Source organism: Panulirus ornatus, chromosome 21 (assembly GCF_036320965.1).
Source record: "Panulirus ornatus isolate Po-2019 chromosome 21, ASM3632096v1, whole genome shotgun sequence".
NCBI lineage: Eukaryota > Metazoa > Arthropoda > Malacostraca > Decapoda > Palinuridae > Panulirus > Panulirus ornatus.
In genome coordinates this window covers 2135665-2159251 of record NC_092244.1, presented here as the reverse complement: position 1 = coordinate 2159251, position 23587 = coordinate 2135665, and the positions used below count along the sequence as shown (strand labels likewise).

General features: G+C 40.5%; 1 protein-coding gene across 1 annotated transcript in view; it reads left to right on the top strand.

Moving 5' to 3' along the window:
• The window catches only part of LOC139756229 (uncharacterized), a 256352-nt gene that overhangs the window by 62364 nt on the left and 170401 nt on the right, over nucleotides 1-23587 (top strand). Inside the window, exons 5-6 of the mRNA XM_071675386.1 lie at nucleotides 4354-4410; nucleotides 16772-16873. Of these exons, the coding sequence (XP_071531487.1) occupies nucleotides 4354-4410; nucleotides 16772-16873 (159 nt within the window). The remainder of the gene's footprint in view (nucleotides 1-4353; nucleotides 4411-16771; nucleotides 16874-23587) is intronic.

Sequence of the window (23587 nt, the reverse complement as noted above, 5' to 3'; positions counted from 1 at the left end):
TTTGAAGAATGTCTGTGAGAAATACTAAGAGATACAGATGGATTTGTATGTAGCATCTAAGGATCTGGAGAAAGCATATGCTATGTTTGACAGAGATGCTTTGTGAAAGGTGTTATTAATATACAGTAAAGGAGGAAAGCTAATAGAAGCACTGAGGAGTTCATATCAAAAGACTAAGGTGTGTGTGTATGATCATGCTAAGTGTTATTGGTTCTAGGTGAAGGTTGGTCTGCAGGAAGGAAGTGTGCTGGCACCATGACTGTTCAACCTGTTTATGGAAGAGATGGTAAGAGGCTGGCATGCCATCTTTTTGGTTTGAGGGGCATGAAAGGTGAGCGGCTGTTGTTTCCTAAAGACATGGCACTGGTGAGAGATTTGAGTAAGAAACTGTGAAAGTTGGTATCTGAGTTTGGTATAAAAAAAGAAAAACAAAAGAGGAAGTTGAGAGTAAATGTGAATATAGGCATAGACGTTAGGTTAAGCAGATATTGGGATATGAGTTACATGGAGTAAACTTGAAGGAAGTAAAGTGTTTTCGATACCCGAGAGTGAGCATGGTGGTAAATGGAACCATGGAAGATAAGGTGAGTCATATGATGGGTGAGTTGGCAAAGGCCTGGGGGTCACTGAGTTTGTGGAAAGAGAGATTATTGACTGGAAGAGCAAAGATAGGGATGCTTGAAGGTACAGTAGTCCTGATGGTGTTAGTGGATGCAAGGTATAGGCAATAGATAAGATATGGAAAAGTAGTTTTTTGCTGATGACACACCATGGTGGCAGATTTGAGTGAAAAACTACAAAATATGGTGTCTGAGATTGGGAGACACTGAAAGGAGGATGATGAGAGTACACGTAAAAAAACAACAAAGGTTATAAGGCTTGGCAAGGCAGGACAGGCTACTTGGGGTGTGAGTTTGAATGAAGAAATTTTGGCAGAAGTTAAAGTGTTTAAAATGTTTTAACCTAGGAGTAGACATGACAGCAAATGGAACCATGGAAGCAGATAAGTCTTAGGATGGGTGAGGAGGTGAAGGTGAAGGTTCTGAGAGCAAAGAGGAATGTGTGGAAGGAGAGGTCAATATCTGGGAGGGAGAAAATGGGTATGTTGAAGATAAAATAGTCTCAAAGTTGTTGCATGGATGCAAGACATGGGCTATAGATAATGTGCAGAGATGGGGGACATGTTGGAAATAAAATGTCAAAGGACATTATTGGGTGGTTTGATTTAATAAATAATAGAAGGGTAAAACTTTGGAAATAAGAATGTGGTTGAGAGAGCTGAGGAGGGTGTTCTTATATGGCTTGGACATATGGAGGTGAGTGATGATAGGTTGAAAAATTAAGATGTATGTGTCAGGCATGAAGGGGACAAGGAGAAGGGGACCAACTCACAGTTGTTGCATGGATGCAAGGCATGGGCTGTAGATAATGTGCAGAGATGGGGAGATATGTTGGAGATAATATGTCAGAGGACATTATGGTGTGGTTTGACTTAATGAATGATAAAAGGGTAAAATTATGAAAATAAGAGTGTAGTTGAGAGAGCTGAGGAAGGTGTTCTGATATGGCTTGGACATATGGAGGCAAGTGAAGAGAGGTTGAAAAAGAGGATGTATGTGTCAGACATGAAGGGGACAAGAAGGGGGACCAGATTTAGATGGAAAGGTTTAGTGAATAAATGGAGATGGAATGTTTGAGTGAATAAGATTCTTTATGCTCAGAGCCTGAAAATGCAGGAGGGTAAAAGCCATGCACTGGATAGAGAGTAAAGTAGTATACAGGAGGCAATGTACTGTCAGTGGACAGAAGCAAGGCATATGAAGCAGCCGAGTAAATGAGGCCGGGCATGGTTGTGTATAAGGTCTATGATTTCAGTGCACAGTGTGTAACAGCCACAGAATGGATATGAGTGAATGAGGCCTTTTCTTTATGTGTCCTTGGTACTACCTCACAAAAATAAAAAAATAAACAAGACTGAAAAACAAAAATTGACAAGAACATAATTTTCTAAATAAAAACATAGTTTAAAATAAAGACAGTGTTTGTTTGCCACCTGCTCTTTAAACTATGCTGCTCCATTGCCAGGCACATGCGGCAGTCTAGTGATAGTTATGGGTACATATAGTATACTGAGGTGAGGAATTTTTGTAAGTTTTTCTGTCACAAACAAATAAGATTGTATCTATTATCTTTACACATGAAAAAAAATTCATAAATCCATTACATAACATGAGGGAGGAGAACAGTCATGTGTTTCCTTGACATCTCCACATATACTGACCAATGGAAAAAATTTAGTGCGTAGTGTCTGGCAACAATGCCTAAGAATCCACTGTAAGCATTATAGTGACACTATAAGTATATTTGCACCCATGATGCAGTGAACAGGAAAAAAATAAGCTGAGGCACATAAGTTGCAGCTGCAGTGAACAAAAAGGAAATAGATTCTTGGGCCATAAATGCCCCAACCACAGTGAAAGGGTTGAAGGTTAATGGTGCTACATACAAGACTAGATAATCTGGAATGCAACCTAATGACAGACATTATCACACTTGCATTACAATCCTGATTTTGCCTAGCAAAGATATTCTAATTCATATGGTAAACTCTCTTCAGCCAACTATACTAAGTACTGTGACAGTTTTCAGAATGCCCATGCACACACATTTATGTACATACTCATACTTGCTTGCCTTCATCCATTCCTGGCACTACCCTACCCCACTGGAAACAGCATTGTTATCCCCTGCTTCAGCATGGTAGCGCCAGGAAAACAGACAAAAAAGGCCACATTTGTTCACACTCAGTCTCTAGCTGTCATGTGTAATGCACAGAAAATCCTAAGTAACCAATTAGCAGCACAGCCACCCACTTTCTAAAGAAATTCATCTGCAATACCTTCCACTCCATCCACCTTGCCACATGCCATTTTACATAAAGTTTTCACCACCTATCACCAAACCACTTTCCATTACTGTTCCATTTTACATACCTTGCCAACCTAAATAGCCTACATCTTCCACCCTATCTTCAAACACAGTCATCTGTTCTCCAAAATTAGTCATTCCATATCTAGCTTGACCTATCAATGCCTGTTTCCATTTTCCAATTATCCCCTTTCACTTACCCCCCCCCCCCCTCCATCTCTCTCTCTCTCTCTCTCTCTCTCTCTCTCTCTCTCTCTCTCTCTCTCTCTCTCTCTCTCTCTTATAAATTTGCCAATCATTAACACTCATTCATTCCATTCACTGGCTTTACCCAACTGCCCACTTCTTGCATGCCACTTTATCCCATTACTCACTACTTTTACTCACCTGCCCACCTCTCACATGCCACTTTCTCGTGCACATGCCAGCATTGCTTCCCAAAATGTCTTCCATACCTCACCTACTCCCCCTGCTTTGTTTACTTTCAGCATTTGTCACTACCCAATCTCTTGGTGTTTCTTCAGCCACATATCTTTTCCAAACTCACTCACTCTCACCGTGCTTTTCTCACTCATCATCTCATTTCCAAAAACATTTATAAATCTTCACCCTTACCTCCCCAGGTAAGGATTAGACATCCTACCAGATGCCCCTCTCAATGCATTCACATCCAAGAGCCTCTTCTTTTCTAACCCATCATTTAGTATGTAATCCAATAATGCTTGCTTCCCATCTTTCCTGCTCACATACATTTACTTCAGTTATGGTTTTTTTGTGCGTGTTGACTGCATAGTATTTATTTTCTCTCTCCATTTTGTATGAATTGTTGGTAATGCAGTGGGTGCTTTTTGTTTGTGTAGGTGATATGAATAGAAATGTTGGTGTCATGTTTAATCAGCTTTGTGTAAAGTGAAAATATGTGTATTTTTTCTTATTGTGGAAGTCCATGCTTTACCTTATCTCTTAGGCATGGGTTAGGGATGTGAGCAAGTAATGTTAGAAGGCTGTATTAACATGATCCACCACATTAAATTGCATTAAATTGGGAATGGAGTAATGATAATAGAAGTAAACTTATTCTTGACAGAATTAATCAATTTTAAAGCAAAGTTCTTACTTTACCACAGACCTATTTTGAAGTTATTGATTGTCTCACTTTTTCTGTAAGATATCTTATAATGGTGACTGTACTCTGCAAGCATGCCAAAAGATGTAAGACCAACTCTGAGGCCAGTGAAGTTGGCTAATGGTACTGCTGTGTTTGCAAAGTGTTGATCACTGATTTAGTAAAGACCCATATATAAGATAACCCTTCTTGCTTGAGTGATAGATGTCCCATATAGTGTTGAAAAACACCATAAAGAAGAATAAAATCAAGACAGTTTTACCCTTTTTGTGGTTCTAAGTTGTGTACTTTTTTAACAGAGTCGGCATGTGAGAGCAGACAGTAAAGCAGCAAAGGCTGAACCTGAGAAACCAATTGTGAGTAATATGAAGGAAATCTCCCTTTATGTGACTTCATATGCATATATAATGAGATGTGGTCTATTTTACTATTTTTGTATTTAGAATATTAAAAGAACTTCGTTGTGATTGTTTTTTCCAGTTTTATTGGAATTATTTTTTCAGTGTATTAAAGAGGAAGTAGAAAATGACGAGGTAAAATCATGAAGTTTAGTTATATCATGCCTTCAAAATAACTTTTGCTATGATGTTTGATGAAATGGTGCTTTGGAGATAGTTATTCAAAATGACTAAGAAGCCCTTGATTCTGAAACAAGAACATAAATATGCTGGCAGAACTCTTGCTGAATTGTGAAAGTTCATTTTTTTGAGATTAACTTTGGTGCTGTTTTGAAATTATAGTTTTATAGTTTCACAGATGTTTTATTACTAGAGAATTGTCATAAGGCAGAGAAGTCTGATAATGGGTTTTTATGTTATCTACTCCATAACATTGTAATTTTTTCTAGTACAGTAATCTGATAATGGGTTTTTATATTATCTACTCCATAACATTGTAATTTTTTCTAAGTACAGTAAACCCTCAATTCAAGACTAATAGGGAGGAAGGGGTGTCCGTTAATTCCGAAAATTCCGAAAGTCTGTTAAATCAAATGTAACCTACCTCTGTGACACATTTAAGTTCACATGCTTTCTTTTAACTCCTCTATCACTTGATACCAATTTGAATTGTAAGGATTGCAAGATTATTAAAGGAATAGTCATAATTCTGAAATAACAGTAGAAGAGTTTTTTGCTGTGACTGAGCCAGGGCATGTGAAATGTCTGGGGTAAACCTTGGAAAGGTCTGTGGGGCCTAGAAGTGGATAGGGAGCTGTGGTTTCAGTGCAATACATATGACATCTAGAGACTGAGTGTGAACGAATTTGGCCTTTTTTGTCTGTTTTCCTGGCACTACCTCGCTGAAGCAGGAGATAGCAATGCTGTTTCCTGTGGGGCAGGGAAGTGCCTTGAATAGATGAAGGCAAGCAAGTATGAATATGTACATGTTTATATATGAATATGTATGTATTTTATTTTTTTATTATTTTTATTATTATACTTAACTGCCGTCTCCCGCATTCATGAGGTAGCGCAAGAAAACAGACGTGGAATGGCCCAACCCACCCACATACATATGTACATACATAAACGCCCACACATGCACATATACATACATATACATTTCACCATATATGTACACAGACATATACATATATACACATGTACATATTAATCCTTGCTGCCTTCATCTATTCCCGCCGCCACCCCGCCACACACGAAATAGCAAAAAAAAAAGAAAAAAAAGCTAGGCAGTGCCAGGAACAGACAAAGAATGGCCAATCTACTCATTACACATATCTACGTATGCATATTTGTGCATATGGGAGTGGATCTGGCAGCAGATGGAACCACGGAAGCGGAAGTGAATCATAGGGTGGGGGAGGGGGCGAAAATCCTGGGAGCCTTGAAGAATGCGTGGAAGTTGAGAACATGATCTCCGAAAGCAGAAATGGGTATGTTTGAAGGAATAGTGGTTCCAACAATATTGTATGGTTGTGAGGCGTGGGCTATGGATAGAGTTGTGCGCAGGAGGGTGGATTTGCTGGAAATGAGATGTTTGAGGACAATGTGTGGTATAAGGTGGTTTGATCGAGTAAGTAATGTAAGGGTAAGAGAGATGTGTGGAAATAAAAAGAGCGTGGTTGAGAGAGCAGAAGAGGGTGTTTTGAAATGGTTTGGGCGCATGGAGAGAATGAGTGAGGAAAGATTGACCAAGAGGATATATGTGTCGGAGGTGGAGGGAACGAGGAGAAGTGGGAGATCAAATTGGAGGTGGAAAGATGGAGTGAAAAAGATTATGAGTGATCGGGGTCTGAACATGCTGGCTGGAGGGTGAAAGGCGTGCAAGGAATAGAGTGAATTGGATCGATGTGGGATACCGGGGTTGACGTGCTGTCAATGGATTGAATCAGGGCATGTGAAGCGTCTGGGGTAAACCCTGGAAAGTTTTGTGGGGCCTGGATGTGGAAAGGGAGCTGTGGTTACGGGCATTATTGCATGACAGCTAGAGACTGAGTGTGAACAAATGGGGCCTTTGTTGTCTTTTCCTAGTGCTACCTCACACACATGAGGGGGGAAGGAGGATGTTATTCCATGTGTGGCGAGGTGGCGATGGGAATGAATAAAGGCAGACAGTGTGAATTGTATGCATGGGTATATATGTATGTGTCTGTGTGTGTATATGTATGTGTACATTGAGATATATAGGTATGTATATTTGCGTGTGTGGACGTGTATGTATATACATGTGTATGTGGGTGGGTTGGGCCATTCTTTCATCTGTTTCCTTGCACTACCTCGCTAACGCAGGAGACAGCGACAAAGCAAAATATATAAAATATATATAAAAGCCCATACACGCTTACATACATACTTTTTTAAATCATTATACTTGATCGCTGTTCCCCGCATCAATGAAGTAGTGCCAGGAAACATACGAAGAAAGAATGGCCCATCCAATCATACAAACACATATTTATTTATTTCTTTATTTTGCTTTGTTGCTGTCTCCCGCTTTTGAGAGGTAGCGCAAGGAAACAGACGAAAGAAATGGCCCAACCCACCCCCATACACATGTATATACATACACGTCCACACACGCAAATATACATACCCATACATCTCAACGTATACATATATACACACACAGACATATACATATATATATACACACACAGACATATACATACATACACATGTACATAATTCACACTGTCTGCCTTTATTCATTCCCATCGCCACCCTGCTGCACATGAAATAACAATCCCCTCCCCCGGCATGTGCGCGAGGTAGCGCTAGGAAAAGACAACAAAGGCCACATTCTTTACACTCAGTCTCTAGCTGTCATGTATAATGCACTGAAACCACAGCTCCCTTTCCACATCCAGGCCCCACAGAACTTTCCATGGTTTACCCCAGACGCTTCACATGCCCTAGTTCAATCCATTGACAGCACGTCAACCCTGGTATACCACATCATTCTTATTCACTCTATTTCTTGCACACCTTTCACCCTCCTGGATGTTCAGGCCCCAATCACTCAAAATCTTTTTCACTCCATCTTTCCACGTCCAATTTGGTTTCCCACTTCTCCTCGTTCCCTCCACCTCTGACACATATATCCTCTTGGTCAATCTTTCCTCTCTCATTCTCTCCATGTGACCTAACTGTTTCAAAAACCCTCTTCTGCTCTCTCAACCACACTCTTTTTATTACCACACAACACTTTTACCCCATTATTACTTGCTCGATCAAACCACCTCACACCACATATTGTCCTCAAAGATCTCATTTCCAGCACATCCACCCTCCTGCGCACAACTCTATCTATAGCCCAAGCTTGGCAACCACATAACATTGTCGGAACCAGTATTCCTTCAAACATACCCATTTTTGCTTCTCGAGATAACGTTCTCACCTTCCACACATTTTTCAACACTCCCAGAACTTTCGTACCCTTCCCCACTCTTATGACTCACTTCTGCTTCCATGGATCCATCTGCTGCCAAATCCACTCCCAGATATCTAAAACACTTCACTTCCTCCAGTTTTTCTCCATTCAAACTTACCTCCCAGTTGACTTGTCCCTCAACCCTACTGTACCTAATAACCTTGCTCTTATTCACATTTACTCTCAGCTTTCTTCTTTCACACACTTTACCAAACTCAGTCACCAGCTTCTACAGTTTCTCACACGAATCAGCCGCCAGCGCTGTATCATTAGTGAACAACAACTGACTCTCTTCCCAAGCTCTCTCATCCTCAACAGACTGCATACTTGCCCCTCTTTCCAAAACTCTTGCATTCACCTCCCTAACAACCCCATCCATAAACAAATTAAACAACCATGGAGACATCACACACCCTTGGCACAAACCAACTCACTGAGAACCAATCACTTTCCTCTTTTCCTACACGTACACATGCCTTACATCCTCGATAAAAACTTTTCACTGCTTCTAACAACTTGCCTCCCACACCATATATTCTTAATACCTTCCACAGAGCATCTCGGTCAACTCTATCATATGCCTTCTCCAGATCCATAAATGCTACATACAAATCCATTTGCTTTTCTAAGTATTTCTCACATACATTCTTCAAAGCAAACACCTGATCCACACATCCTCTACCACTTCTGAAACCACACTGCTCTTCCCCAATCTGATGCTCTGTACATGCCTTCACCCTCTCAGTCAATACCCTCCCATATAATTTCCCAGGAATACTCAACAAACTTATACCTCTGTAATTTGAGCACTCACTTTTATCCCCTTTGCCTTTTTACAATGGCATTATGCAAGCATTCCTCCAATCCTCAGGCACCTCACCATGAGTCATGCGTACATTAAATAACTTTACCAACCAGTCAACAATATAGTCACCCCCTTTTTTTAATAAATTCCAATGCAATACCATCGAAACCTGCTGCCTTGCCAGCTTTCATCTTATGCAAAGCTTTTACTACCTCTTCTCTGTTTACCAAATCATTCTCCCAAACCCTCTCACTTTGCACACCACCTCAACCAAAACACCCTATATCTGACACTCTATCATCAAACACATTCAACAAACCTTCAAAATACTCACTCCATCTCCTTCTCACATCACCATTACTTATCACCTCCCCATTTGCCCCCTTCACTGAAGTTCCCATTTGTTCCCTTGTTTTACTCACTTTATTTACCTCCTTCCAAAACAGCTTTTTATTCTCCCTAGAATTTAATGATACCCTCTCACCCCAACTCTCATTTGCCCTCTTTTTCACCTCTTGCACCTTTCTCTTGACCTCCTGCCTCTTTCTTTTATACATCTCCCACTCATTTGCATTATTTCCCTGCAAAAATCGTACAAATGCCCCTCTCTTCTCTTTCACTAATAATGTTATTTCTTCATCCCACCACTCACAACCCTTTCTAATCTGCCCACCTCCCATGCTTCTCTTGCCACAAGCATCTTTTGCACAAGCCATCACTGTTTCCCTAAATACATCCCACTCCTCCCCACTCCCCATACGTCATTTGTTCTCACCTTTTTCCATTCTGTACTCAGTCTTTCTTGGTACTTCCTTGCACAAGTCTTCTCCCCAAGTTTACTTACTCTCACCACTCTCTTCACCCCAACATTCTCTCTTCTTTTCTGAAAACCTCCACAAATCTTCACCTTCGCCTCCACAAGATAATGATCAGACATCCCTTCAGTTGCACCTCTCAGCACATTAACATCCAAAAGTCTCTGTTTTACGTGCCTATCGATTAACACATAATCCAATAATGCTCTCTGGCCATCTCTCCTACTTACATACGTATACTTATGTATATCTGTCTTTTTCAACCAGGTATTCCCAATCACGAGTCCTTTTCAGCACATAAATCTACAAGCTCATCACCATTTCCATTTACAATACTGAACACCCCATGTACACCAATTACTCCCTCAACTGCCACATTACTCACCTTTGCATTCAAATCACCCATCACTATAACCCGGTCTCATACATCAAAACTACTAACTCAATCACTCAGCTGCTCCCAAAACACTTGCTTCTCCTGATCTTTTTTCTCATGCCCAGGTGCATATGCACCAGTAATCACCCCTCTCTCTCCATCCATTTTCAGTTTTACCCATATATGTGTGTGTGTGTGTGTGTGTGTGTGTGTGTAAGTGGATGGGCCATTCTTTGTCTGTTTCCTGGCGCTACCTTGCTGACACGGGAAATGGCAATCAGGTATAATAAAAAGAGATAAGAGGTAGCAGTACATTAGTCTTTATTCGGTATCTGAAGGTCCATTAAATCTGATATCCATTATATCAGGGTCCCTTAAATTGAAGGTTTAATGTATGGCCCAAAGAACTTGCAGTTTTGTATTATTTTTAAATTTTACATATTGGCAAAGTAATACACAAATATTTGTTTATATTTATTATACTTAGTCAATGTCTCCCGTGTTGGCAAGGTAACGCAAGGAAACAGACAAAGAATGGCCCAACCCACCCACATACACATATATGTACATAAATGCTCACGCATGCACATATACATACCTGTACATTTCAACTTATACATACATATACATACACAGACATAAACATATATGCACATGTACACATTCATACTTGCTGCCTTCATCCATTCCCGTCACCATCCCACCACATATGAAAAACACACACACACACACACACACACACACACACACACACACACACACACACATCCTGCATGTATGTGAGGAAGTGCTAGGAAAAGACAACAAAGGCCACATTCGTTCATGCTCAGTCTCTAGCTGTCATGTGTAATGCACCGAAACCACAGCTCCCTTTCCACATTCAGGCCCCACAAAACTTTCCATGGTTCACCCCAGATGTTTCACATGCCCTGGTTCAGTCCATTGCATGCCTTTCACCCTCCTGTATCTTCAGGCCCCGATCACTCTAAATCTTTTTCACTCCATCTTTTTTGAAAATACAGCTTTCAAGATTGCTTACAATATTAAGCGGAGATATCATGCACAGTATGAAAATGTTAAAAGAAAATTGTGAATAATTTTGGCACTGACAATCTCACAGTCACATTAAGACACCCTAACACACAGACCACCATCAAACATATAGCATTGAATTACCCAACTGAAACAATAGCTCACCAGGAACCAAATGTTTGCATCTCCACAGAAGTATTTCATGTCTATTTTAACTCCAGACACACATGAAGCCAGCTCACATCTTCCATTCATCTTGAACACACACAGGACATTCACTCCTAACACCAATAACATCAGCACAAAAGGAACATATAAACCAAATGTCCTCAGAACACTAACTGGCACCAGATTAGGACAAGAAAAAGAATCCCTCAGCATTATTATATATATACAATTACTATGCTCCAACTTAGAGAATGTGTGGATCAGGTGTTTGCTTTGAAGAATGTGTGTGAGAAATACTTAGAAAAACAGATGGATTTGTATGTAGCATTTATGGATCTGGTGAAGGCATATGATAGGGTTGATAGAGATGCTTTGTGGAAGGTCTTAAGAGTATATAGTGTGGGAGGTAAGTTGCTAGAAGCAGGGAAAAGTTTTTACCAAGGATGTAAGGCATGTGTACGAGTAGGAAGGGAGGAGAATGATTGGTTCTCAGTGAAGGTCGTTCTGTGTAAGGGATGTGTGATATCCCCATGGTTGCTTAGTTTGATTATGGATGGGGTTGTTAGGGAGGTAAATGCAAGAATTTTGGAGAGAGGGGTGAGTATGTAGAGTGTTGTGGATGGGAGGGCCTGGGAAGTGAGTCAGTTGATGTTTGCCAATGATACAGCTCTAGTGACAGATTCAAATGAGAAACTGCAGAAGTTGGTGACTGAGTTTGGGAAAGTGTGTGAAAGGAGAAAGTTGAGAGTAAACGTGAATAAGGGCAAGGTTATTAGGTTCAGCAGGGTTGAGCGACAAGTAGGAAACAGCATCGTTATCCTCTGCTTCAGCGAGGTAGCACCAGGAAAACAGATGAAAAAGGCCCCATTCATTCATACCCAGTCTCTAGCTGTCATGTGTAATGCACCGAAACCACAGCTCTTTATCCACATCTAGGCCCAACAGACCTTTCCATGGTTTGCCTCAGATGCTTCACATGCCCTGGTTCAATCATTTGACAGCGTGTCGACCCTGGTATACCACATTGTTCCAATTCACTGTGTTTCTTGCATGCCTTTCACCCTCCTCTATGTTCAGGCCCCGAATGCTCAAAATCTTTTTCACTTCATCCTTCCACCTACAATTTGGTCTCCCACTTTTCCTTGTTCCCTCCACCTCTGACACATATATCCTCTTCGTCAGTCTTTCCTCACTCATTCTTTCCATGTGCCCAAACCATTTCAACACACCCTCTTCTGCTCTCTCAACCACACTCTTTCTATTACCACACATCTCTCTTACCCTTTCATTAAGTACTCGATCAAACCACCTCACACCACATATTGTCCTCAAACATTTCATTCCCAACACATCCACCCTACTCCGCACAACCCTATCTACAGCGCATGCCTCGCAACTATATAACATTGTTGGAACCACTATTCCTTCAAACATACCCATTTTTGCTCTCTGAGATAACGCTCTCACCTTCCACACATTCTTCAATGCTCCCAGAGCGCTTTACCCCCAACCCCACCCTGTGACTCACTTCTGCTTCCATGGTTCCATCTGCTGCTAAGTCCACTCCCAGCTATCTAAAACACTTTACTTCCTCCAGTTTTTCTCCATTCAAACTTACCTCCCAGTTAACTTGTCCTTCATCCCTACTGAACCTAATAACCTTGCTCTTATTCACATTTAGTCTCAACTTTCTCCTTTCACACACTTTACTTTTTCTTTTTTTTTTACCAAATTCAGCCACCAACCTCTGCAGTTTCTCACCTGAATCAGCCTCCAGCGCTGCATCTTCAGTGAACAACAACTGACTCACTTCCCAAGCCCTTTCATCCACAAGAGACTGCATATTTGCCGCTCTCTCCAAAATTCTTGCATTCACTTCCCTAACCACCCCATCCATAAACAAATTAAACAACCATGGAGATATCATGTACTCCTGCTGCAAACTGACATTCACGGGGAACCAATCGCTTTCCTCCCTTCCTACTCATACACATGCCTTACATCCTTCGTAGAAACTTTTCACTGCTTCTAGCAACTTAACTCCCACACCTTATATATACTCTTATAACCTTCCACAAAGCATCTATCAACCTTATGATATGCCTTCTCCAGATCCATAAATGCTACATACAAATCCATCTGTTTTTCTAAGTATTTCTCACATACATTCTTCAAAGCAAACCCCAGATCCACACATCCTCTACCACTTCTGAAACCACACTGCTCTTCCCTAATCTGATGCTCTGTACATGTCTTTACCCTCTCAATCAGTACTCCCCCACCCCCTGTATAATTTCCCATGAATACTTGACAAACTTATGCCCTGTAATTTGAAGGCTCACCATTATTCCCTTTGCCTTTATATACAGTGGCACTATGTATGCATTCTGCCAATCCTCAGGCACTTCACTATGATCCATATATACATTGAATATCCTTACCAACTAATCAACAACACAGTCACCTCCTTTTTTAGTAAATTCCACTGCTGTACCATCCAAGCCTGCCGCCTTGCGAGCTTTCATCTTCCCCAAAGCTTTATTTACCTCTTCTCTCTTTACCAAACCATTCTCCATGATCCTCTCACTTTGCACGCCACCCTGACCAAAACACCTTTTATCTCCCACTATATCATCAGACACATTCAACAAACCTTCAAAATACTCACTCCATCTCATATTTATATATGTACATATAAATATATGGAGTGAGTATTTTGAAGGTTTGTTGAATGTGTTTGATGATAGAGTGGCAGATATAGGGTGTTTTGGTCGAGGTGGTGTGCAAAGTGAGAGGGTTAGGGAAAATGATTTGGTAAACAGTGAAGAGGTAGTAAAAGCTTTGCGGAAGATGAAAGCCGGCAAGGCAGCAGGTTTGGATGGTATTGCAGTGGAATTTATTAAAAAAGGGGGTGACTGTATTGTTGACTGGTTGGTAAGGTTATTTAATGTATGTATGACTCATGGTGAGGTGCCTGAGGATTGGCGGAATGCGTGCATAGTGCCATTGTACAAAGGCAAAGGGGATAAGAGTGAGTGCTCAAATTACAGAGGTATAAGTTTGTTGAGTATTCCTGGTAAATTATATGGGAGGATATTGATTGAGAGGGTGAAGGCATGTACAGAGCATCAGATTGGGGAAGAGCAGTGTGGTTTCAGAAGTGGTAGAGGATGTGTGGATCAGGTGTTTGCTTTGAAGAATGTATGTGAGAAATACTTAGAAAAGCAAATGGATTTGTATGTAGCATTTATGGATCTGGAGAAGGCATATGATAGAGTTGATAGAGATGCTCTGTGGAAGGTATTAAGAATATATGGTGTGGGAGGCAAGTTGTTAGAAGCAGTGAAAAGTTTTTATCGAGGATGTAAGGCATGTGTACGTGTAGGAAGAGAGGAAAGTGATTGGTTCTCAGTGAATGTAGGTTTGCGGCAGGGGTGTGTGATGTCTCCATGGTTGTTTAATTTGTTTATGGATGGGGTTGTTAGGGAGGTGAATGCAAGAGTTTTGGAAAGAGGGGCAAGTATGAAGTCTGTTGGGGATGAGAGAGCTTGGGAAGTGAGTCAGTTGTTGTTCGCTGATGATACAGCGCTGGTGGCTGATTCATGTGAGAAACTGCAGAAGCTGGTGACTGAGTTTGGTAAATTGTGTGAAAGAAGAAAGTTAAGAGTAAATGTGAATAAGAGCAAGGTTATTAGGTACAGTAGGGTTGAGGGTCAATTCAATTGGGAGGTGAGTTTGAATGGAGAAAAACTGGAGGAAGTGAAGTGTTTTAGATATCTGGGAGTGGATCTGGCAGCGGATGGAACCATGGAAGCGGAAGTGGATCATAGGGTGGGGGAGGGGGCAAAAATTCTGGGAGCCTTGAAGAATGTGTGGAAGTCGAGAACATTATCAAAAAAAATGGGTATGTTTGAAAGAATAGTGGTTCCAACAATGTTGTATGGTTGCGAGGCGTGGGCTATGGATAGAGTTGTGCGCAGGAGGATGGATGTGCTGGAAATGAGATGTTTGAGGACAATGTGTGGTGTGAGGTGGTTTGATCGAGTAAGTAACGTAAGGGTAAGAGAGATGTGTGGAAATAAAAAGAGCGTGGTTGAGAGAGCAGAAGAGGGTGTTTTGAAATGGTTCGGGCACATGGAGAGAATGAGTGAGGAAAGATTGACCAAGAGAATATATGTGTCGGAGGTGGAGGGAACGAGGAGAAGAGGGAGACCAAATTGGAGGTGGAAAGATGGAGTGAAAAAGATTTTGTGTGATCGGGGCCTGAACATGCAGGAGGGTGAAAGGAGGGCAAGGAATAGAGTGAATTGGAGCGATGTGGTATACCGGGGTTGACGTGCTGTCAGTGGATTTAATCAAGGCATGTGAAGCGTCTGGGGTAAACCATGGAAAGCTGTGTAGGTATGTATATTTGCGTGTGTGGACGTATGTATATACATGTGTATGGGGGTGGGTTGGGCCATTTCTTTCGTCTGTTTCCTTGCGCTACCTCGCAAACGTGGGAGACAGCTGCAAAAAAAAAAAAAAAAAAAAAAATATATATATAAATATAATCTTGTGATGCCTCCAGATGGATATTTAGGGAAGCTGAGTGCATATACAGGTTAATGCCTTAATGTCAAGGCCATTCATCGATCCTCGGAGGTGGCAGTGCATGGAAATTTATCCTCACAGTCATTCATCCCCACCTCTGCCATAGAGCACATGTTTATGATTTATTTTTAGGAAGGAAATTGTGTAGCCTTTAGCTAAGTTTGGAAGACTAGGCAGATGATCCAGAATTATTTGATGGTGATAATCTGTAGAGAGTGATTTTATTGATGCTGACTTCAGCATCAGAAGTTGAAGGTGAGGCAGTGTTGCCACCCAGCCTTTCCTTAACAACACTGCATCAGACTTGTGTAGCTGATGATTTTGAATGACATTGATTATATTAAGAATGTGTTTATTATACACAATAAAACATTATTCATGATAATAAGGAAAGGTTTATTTTGTAAGATAAAACAATGATGATCAGTAGTCAGTATTTAGGCTTAAGTCAAATGAGTGATTAACGTTCATTGGCAACTTACCTGATACTTGGGCCTTATGATTGTACTTCAAATCATGGGATGAAACATCTTCAGAATTACATGTTGTTACAGTAAAAGTAAAGGATGAAAAATCCTTTTCGGGTGATGTTTTTTGTTGTTTTATGAATATCTTTGAAATAATAAGTTTAAATGCAATTTTTAAAGAATTTGAAGTGTGTGATTTTTGAGTGTTGGAAAGGATTGCGTAATGAGATGTTAAGGGGTAAGCAGATATGATGACTTTCAGATTATTATTTGCGAACTGTATTGAATGACTTTTCAGACTGTTTTACTAAGGTATATGCATTCAATACTTGATGAAAATAACCTTATTTTATCCTTTTCAGTGTTAGCTTTCACAGAAGCAGTATGAGCAGGAGCTGGTGAAATTGTATATATCCACTTTAGCAATTTTTTTTTCTAGTGGATGCTATGGTAATGTAATAAGACATTTCATTGTTGTACTTCATTGAAAATATTTTTGTGGTGGTATAGGAAACTAACAGCCATTCTTTTACCCCCATCCTCTTGCCCCTTTCTGCCAACACCATATAGGCCAAGCCCATCGAGGACCCCAGTATATCCAGTGAGCGCCGTTCTGAATTCCTGCGCTCTTACAAGATAAAGAAAGTGACGCAAACTAAGGAAGACACACAGGTTCATTTCGTCCTGTTCTTGCTCAAGTGCCCTAACCTATTCTTTTATATAATTATGAAAAGAATAAAGAATGAAATGGGCTATAATGTTGGCATTGAATTACCAATCTGGTTTTAGGATTATGTTGTTGCCTATTGTGTCAAGATTATTATTATTATTTTTTTTACATCCTAATTTTTCTCAAAAATTTACTGCTAATTTTGCCTGGAGCCTTTACTGGTAATTCTGTCAAATATTTATTTGTAAATTTTCTTTAGGTATGTATAAGGTGGTTAAGGTATTCAGTGGAAAATTTATTAACATACTCTTGTAAAGATTCCTTGTTTTATTTTGATGAACTTTTAAGCATGTCACTAAATGTTCATCTGCTTGGATATTGAATTACAGTCTTGCTGATAAAATTCATGTGGCCTTTAGGGAGAATATACTCTTTTGTCATGAGTAACAAAAGTTTTTATTCAAGTTTCAGCTGTCAGTTTGTTTATTTGATAATATACATCTAGATAACAGCTGTAAGCTCCATTGTATTTATTTTTTCTTTCATTTCATTTTGATATGCAATTTTTTTTTTTTTAACTTACAATGATTGTAGGGTATATTCTCAGTTCCTGAAGGTGTAAGCTAATCACTAAGCATAATTGGGTTGGTTTCATTTACAGTGTTTGGAATATGATGTGCACTTTCAGTAAGATCTTACTGTATGTATTGAAATTATGCATTATGAACACTTTTGAACAGGTGTTGAACTTATTTGGCTGCATGACAATTGGCCTTTGATTAAGCTTGCAGCAGTGGATAGTTGGTGCTTAGTATACCAGGGCACGTGGTCGTGAACAGTAGGAACAGTTGGTGTTGAGCTGCTGTGGGTGAACAATATGTCGCAATATAGTAAGCTTGCAGCATTGTATGGTTGGTGCTAAATATGTAGGGTCCTTTGTTGTGTCTTGAACTCACATTGCTAGAGGGTTTAGGAATTATGGGTATCTGTGATGTTTTATGTATGACACTAGGGAACACTTAACCTTGGTTGAGAGACATTTGAAATATTCTATTTTTGTTGGTGAATTATGATGAAGGGTTACTTTCCAAGGTTATTACTTGCACTGCTAGACATTTGATTATGCTGGTAGTAATGAATAAGTTTGCACTAACATGTCGTTTATTTGGATGTACTAGCAGCAGTAAAGATTGGGCATTAGTATGTATTGGCCAGTTTGTTTTATGTTATTGAATTTGGCTCCTCATTTAGCTACTGATGATGCATTCAATACTGCACAAAGATTTTTTGTAGCTGGAGGCCCCAAGTCTTGTTTCATGTGCTCTAAATGTGTTATAGTTTTTAATGTTTATTTCTTATTTTTTGGTTTTTGTGATAAATGTACCATGATATTAAGATTTACTTTGCATTAGCATTTGTTTAAAATAGTTTTTTTTTTTTAACTGAATGTGTAGTAAACTTTAATAAATAGATTATGAATGCTGAAGAAACCCTTGTAAGTAAGAAGTGCTTTTTATTGTGATTGTACACAATGGGATGTACACAATGGGAATATTGTTGAAATTCCATTGCAAAAATATGATTATTTCTACTGATTATTACAAACAGTTGATGGCTTTGCATGATCATTTCTACTGATTATTACGAACAGTGGATGGCTTTGCTTGTCTGATGGGTAAATTTACTTGGAAATGTTAATTTTTTATGTGCATTTCTGAATGGTCTTCAGTAATTGATGTGTTAAATGGATGTTGAAATTAGGTAATATGTCTTATAGACACATATTGCCAGTTTAAGGTATATGCACATGTTAAGAGGAATATTATTACAAGGGAGGCAGGAAGAGTAAGTTTAAGTTTGGTTATTTCTTTATGTCTCTCATTTGATAATAATGATGCACAAGGCATGCAACTCTATCTGGGAAGTGATTCATTTGTTGTTTGACGATGATAAAGCACTGGTGGTTAATTCAAGTGAGAAACTGCAGAAGTTGATGACTGAGTTTGAGAAAGTATGTGAAAGGAGATAGTTCAGAGTAAATGTGAATAAGAGCAAGGTTATTATGTTCAGCAGGGTTGAGGGTGAGAGGAGTGCAGAAGTTGACGACTGAGTTTGAAAAGTATGTGAAAGGAGAAAGTTTAGAGTAAATGTGAATAAGAGCAAGGTTATGTTCAGCAGGATTAAGGGTTAGAGGAGTGCAAGGAACAGAGTGAATTGGAACGATGTGGTATACTGAGGTTAACGTGCTGTCGGTGGACTGAATCAGGGCATGTGAAACGTCTGAGGTAAACCATGGAAAGGTCTGTGGGGCCTGGATGTGGGTATCGAGCTGTGGTTTCAGTGCATTACACACACAGTTAGAGACTGAGTGTGAACAAATGTGGCCTTTTTTGTCAGTTTTCCTGCCACTGCCTGCCTCACTGAAGCAGTGGGTAGCATTACTGTTTCCTGTGGGGCTTGATAGCACCAGGAATGGATGAAGGCAAGCAAGTATGGATATGTACATGTGTATATATGTATATGTCTGTAGGTGTATGTGTGTATATGGTGATATATTTATTTTTATTTATTATACTTGATCGCCATTTCCCATGTCAGGAAACAGTTGAATGGCACATCCACTCACATGCACATATATATACATAAATGCATGTATACATGCATATACATATCAACATATATACATACTCATACACAGACATGTACTTATATGCACATTTACATATTCATACTTCCTTGCCTGCATCCATTCCTGTTGCTAGTGTGTCCCACAGGAAACAGCATTGCTACTCCCTGCTTCAGTGAGGTAGCTCCACAAAAACAGACAAAAACGGCCACATTCATTCACACTCAGTCTCTAGCTGTTATGTGTAATGCACCAAAACCACAGCACCCCATTCACATCCAGGCCTAACAGACCTTTCCAATGTTTACCCCAGACATTTCACATGCCCTGGTTCAGTCCATTGACAGCACGTTGACCCCAGTATACCGCATCATTCCAATTCACTCTGTTCCTTGCACTCCTCTCACCCTTCTGTGTGTTTAGGCCCTGATCACTCAAAATCTTTTTCACTTCATCCTTCCACCTCCAATTTGGTCTCCCACTTCTCCTGTTCCCTCCACCTCTGACATATATGTCCTCTTTGTCAATCTTTCCTCACGCATTCTCTCCGTATGTCCAAACTATTTCAACACACCCTCTTCAGCTCTCTCAGCCACACACTTTTTATTTCTACACATCTCTCTTACCCTTTCATTACTCAGTCTATCAAACCACCTTACACCACATATTCCTCAAACATTTCATTTCCAACACATCCATCCTCCTCTGTACAACCCTATCCATAGCCCATGCCTCACAACCATATGATATTGTTGGAAATACTATTCCGTCAAACATACCTATTTTTGCTCTCCAAGATAACATTCTCTCCTTCCACACAATCTTCATTGCTTCCAAAACCTTCACCCCCTGTGACTCATTTCCACTTCCATGATTCCATTCAATGCTAAGTCCACTCTCAGATATCTGAAACACAACATCCACCAATTTTTTTCCATTCAAGCTTACATCCCAACTGAGCCTAATAATTAACCTTGCTCTTGTTCACATTTACTCTCACCTTTCTCCTTCCACACACTCTTCCAAACTCAGTGATCAACTTCTGCTGCAGTTTCTCCCACGAATCAGCCACCAGAGCTGTATCATCGGCGAACAAGAACTGACTCACTTCCCAGGCCCTCTCATCCCCAATAGACTGCATACTCACCCTCTATCCAAAACTCTTGCATTTACTTCCTTAACACCCCATCCATAAGCAAATTAAAGAACCATGGGGACATCACACACCTCTGCTGCAAGGCTCTAAGGCTCAGTCCTCTGTTCTTAATGCTACCCTGGAAATGCAGGAAACGGCATATATGGATGAAAAAAAATGTAAGAGCAATATTATTAGATTCAGTAGGGTTGAGGGACAAGTTAATTGGGATGTAAGTTTGAATGGAGAAAAATTGGTGGAGGTAAAGTGATTTAGATATCTGGGAGTGTACTTAACAGTGAATCAGAAGTGAGCCACAGGTTGGGGGAGGAGACGAAGGTTCTAAGAGCAATGAAGAATGTGTGGAAGGAGAGAATGTTATCTTGGAGAGAAAAAATTGGTATGTTTCAAGGAATAATAGTTCCAACAATGTTATATAGTTGCGAGGCATGGGCTATAGTTAAGGTTGTGCGGAAAAGGATGGATGTGTTGGAAATGAAATTTTTGAGGACAACATGTGGTGTGAAGTGGTTCAGTCAAGTAAGTGGTGAAAGGGCGAGAGAGATGTGTGGAAATAAAAAGAATGTGGTTGAGCAAGCAGAAAAGGGCGTGTTGAAATGGTTTGGACTTATGGAGAGATTGAGTGAGGAAAGGCTGACAAAGAGGATATATGTGACGGGTGGAGGGAACAATGAGAAGTGGGAGACCAAATTGGAGATGGAAGGATGGAGTGATAAAGATTTTGAGTGATTGGGGCCTGAACATACAGGAGGGTAAGAGGTGTGCAAGACCTACAGTGAATTAGAACGGTGTGGTATACTGCGGTTGACATGCGGTCAGTGGACTGAACCAGGGCTCGTGAAATGTATGGGTTAAACCATGGTAAGGTCTGTGGGGCCTGGATGTGGATAGGGAGCTGTGGTTTTGGTGCATTACACATAACAGCTAGAGCCTGAGTGTGAATGAATGTGGCCTCTTTTGTCCGTCTTCCTGGCGCTACCTAGCAGAAGCAGGGGGTAGCAATGCTGTTTCATGTGGTATGGGGTGGCGTCAGGAATGGATGATGGCAGTCTAGTATGAATTTGTAAACGTGTACGTCTGTGTATTGCGCTACCTCGCTAACACGGTAGACAGCAACAAAGAATGATAAATAAATGAAATATAAATTTTTTTTTTTTTTTTTTTTTTTTTTTTTATACTTTGTCGCTGTCTCCCGCGTTTGCGAGGTAGCGCGAGGAAACAGACGAAAGAAATGGCCCAACCCCCATACACACGTACATACACACGTCCACACACGCAAATATACATACCTACACAGCTTTCCATGGTTTACCCCAGACGCTTCACATGCCTTGATTCAATCCACTGACAGCACGTCAACCCCTGTATACCACATCGCTCCAATTCACTCTATTCCTTGCCCTCCTTTCACCCTCCTGCATGTTCAGGCCCCGATCACACAAAATCTTTTTCACTCCATCTTTCCACCTCCAATTTGGTCTCCCTCTTCTCCTCGTTCCCTCCACCTCCGACACATATATCCTCTTGGTCAATCTTTCCTCACTCATTCTCTCCATGTGCCCAAACCATTTCAAAACACCCTCTTCTGCTCTCTCAACCACGCTCTTTTTATTTCCACACATCTCTCTTACCCTTACGTTACTTACTCGATCAAACCACCTCACACCACACATTGTCCTCAAACATCTCATTTCCAGCACATCCATCCTCCTGCGCACAACTCTATCCATAGCCCACGCCTCGCAACCATACAACATTGTTGTCTGTGTATTATCCCTGGAGATAGGGGAGAAAGAGTACTTCCCATGAAATCCCTGCATGTCGTAGAAGGCGACTAAAAGGGGAGCAGGAGGCTGGAAATCCTCCCCCTTTCATTTTTAATTTTCCAAAAGAAGGAACAGAGAAGGGGGCTAAGTGAGGATTTCCCTCAAAGGCTCAGTCCTCTGTTCTAAACGCTACCTTGTTAACATGGGAAATGGCGAATAGTATGAAAAAAAGTGTGTATATATTTTATTTATTTGCTTATATTTTGCTTTGTCGCTGTCTCCTGCTTTAGCAAGGTAGCGCAAGGAAACAGACGAAAGAATGGCCCAACCCGCCCACATACACATGTATATACATACACGTCCACACACGCAAATATACATACCTATACATCTCAATGTACACATATATATACACACATAGACATATACATATATACACATGTACATAATTCATACTGTCTGCCTTTATTTGTTCCCATCGCCACCTCGCCACACATGGAATAACAACCCCCTCATGTGTGCGAGGTAGCGCTAGGAAAAGACACCAAAGGCCCCATTCGTTCACACTCAGTCTCTAGCTGTCATGTAATAATGCACTGAAACCACAGCTCCCTTTCCTCATCCAGGCCCCACAGAACTTTCCATGGTTTATATATATATATATATATATATAAACAGAGAAGAGGTAGTAAAAGCTTTGCGGAAGATGAAAGCTGGCAAGGCAGCAGGTTTGGATGGTATTGCAGTGGAATTTATTAAAAAAAGGGGGTGACTGTATTGTTGACTGGTTGGTAAGGTTATTTAATGTGTGTATGACTCATGGTGAGGTGCCTGAGGATTGGCGGAATGCGTGCATAGTGCCATTGTACAAAGGCAAAGAGGATAAGAGTGAGTGCTCAAATTACAGAGGTATAAGTTTGTTGAGTATTCCTGGCAAATTATATGGGAGGGTATTGATTGAGAGGGTGAAGGCATGTACAGAGCATCAGATTGGGGAAGAGCAGTGTGGTTTCAGAAGTGGTAGAGGATGTGTGGATCAGGTGTTTGCTTTGAAGAATGTATGTGAGAAATACTTAGAAAAGCAAATGGATTTGTATGTAGCATTTATGGATCTGGAGAAGGCATATGATAGAGTTGATAGAGATGCTCTGTGGAAGGTATTAAGAAT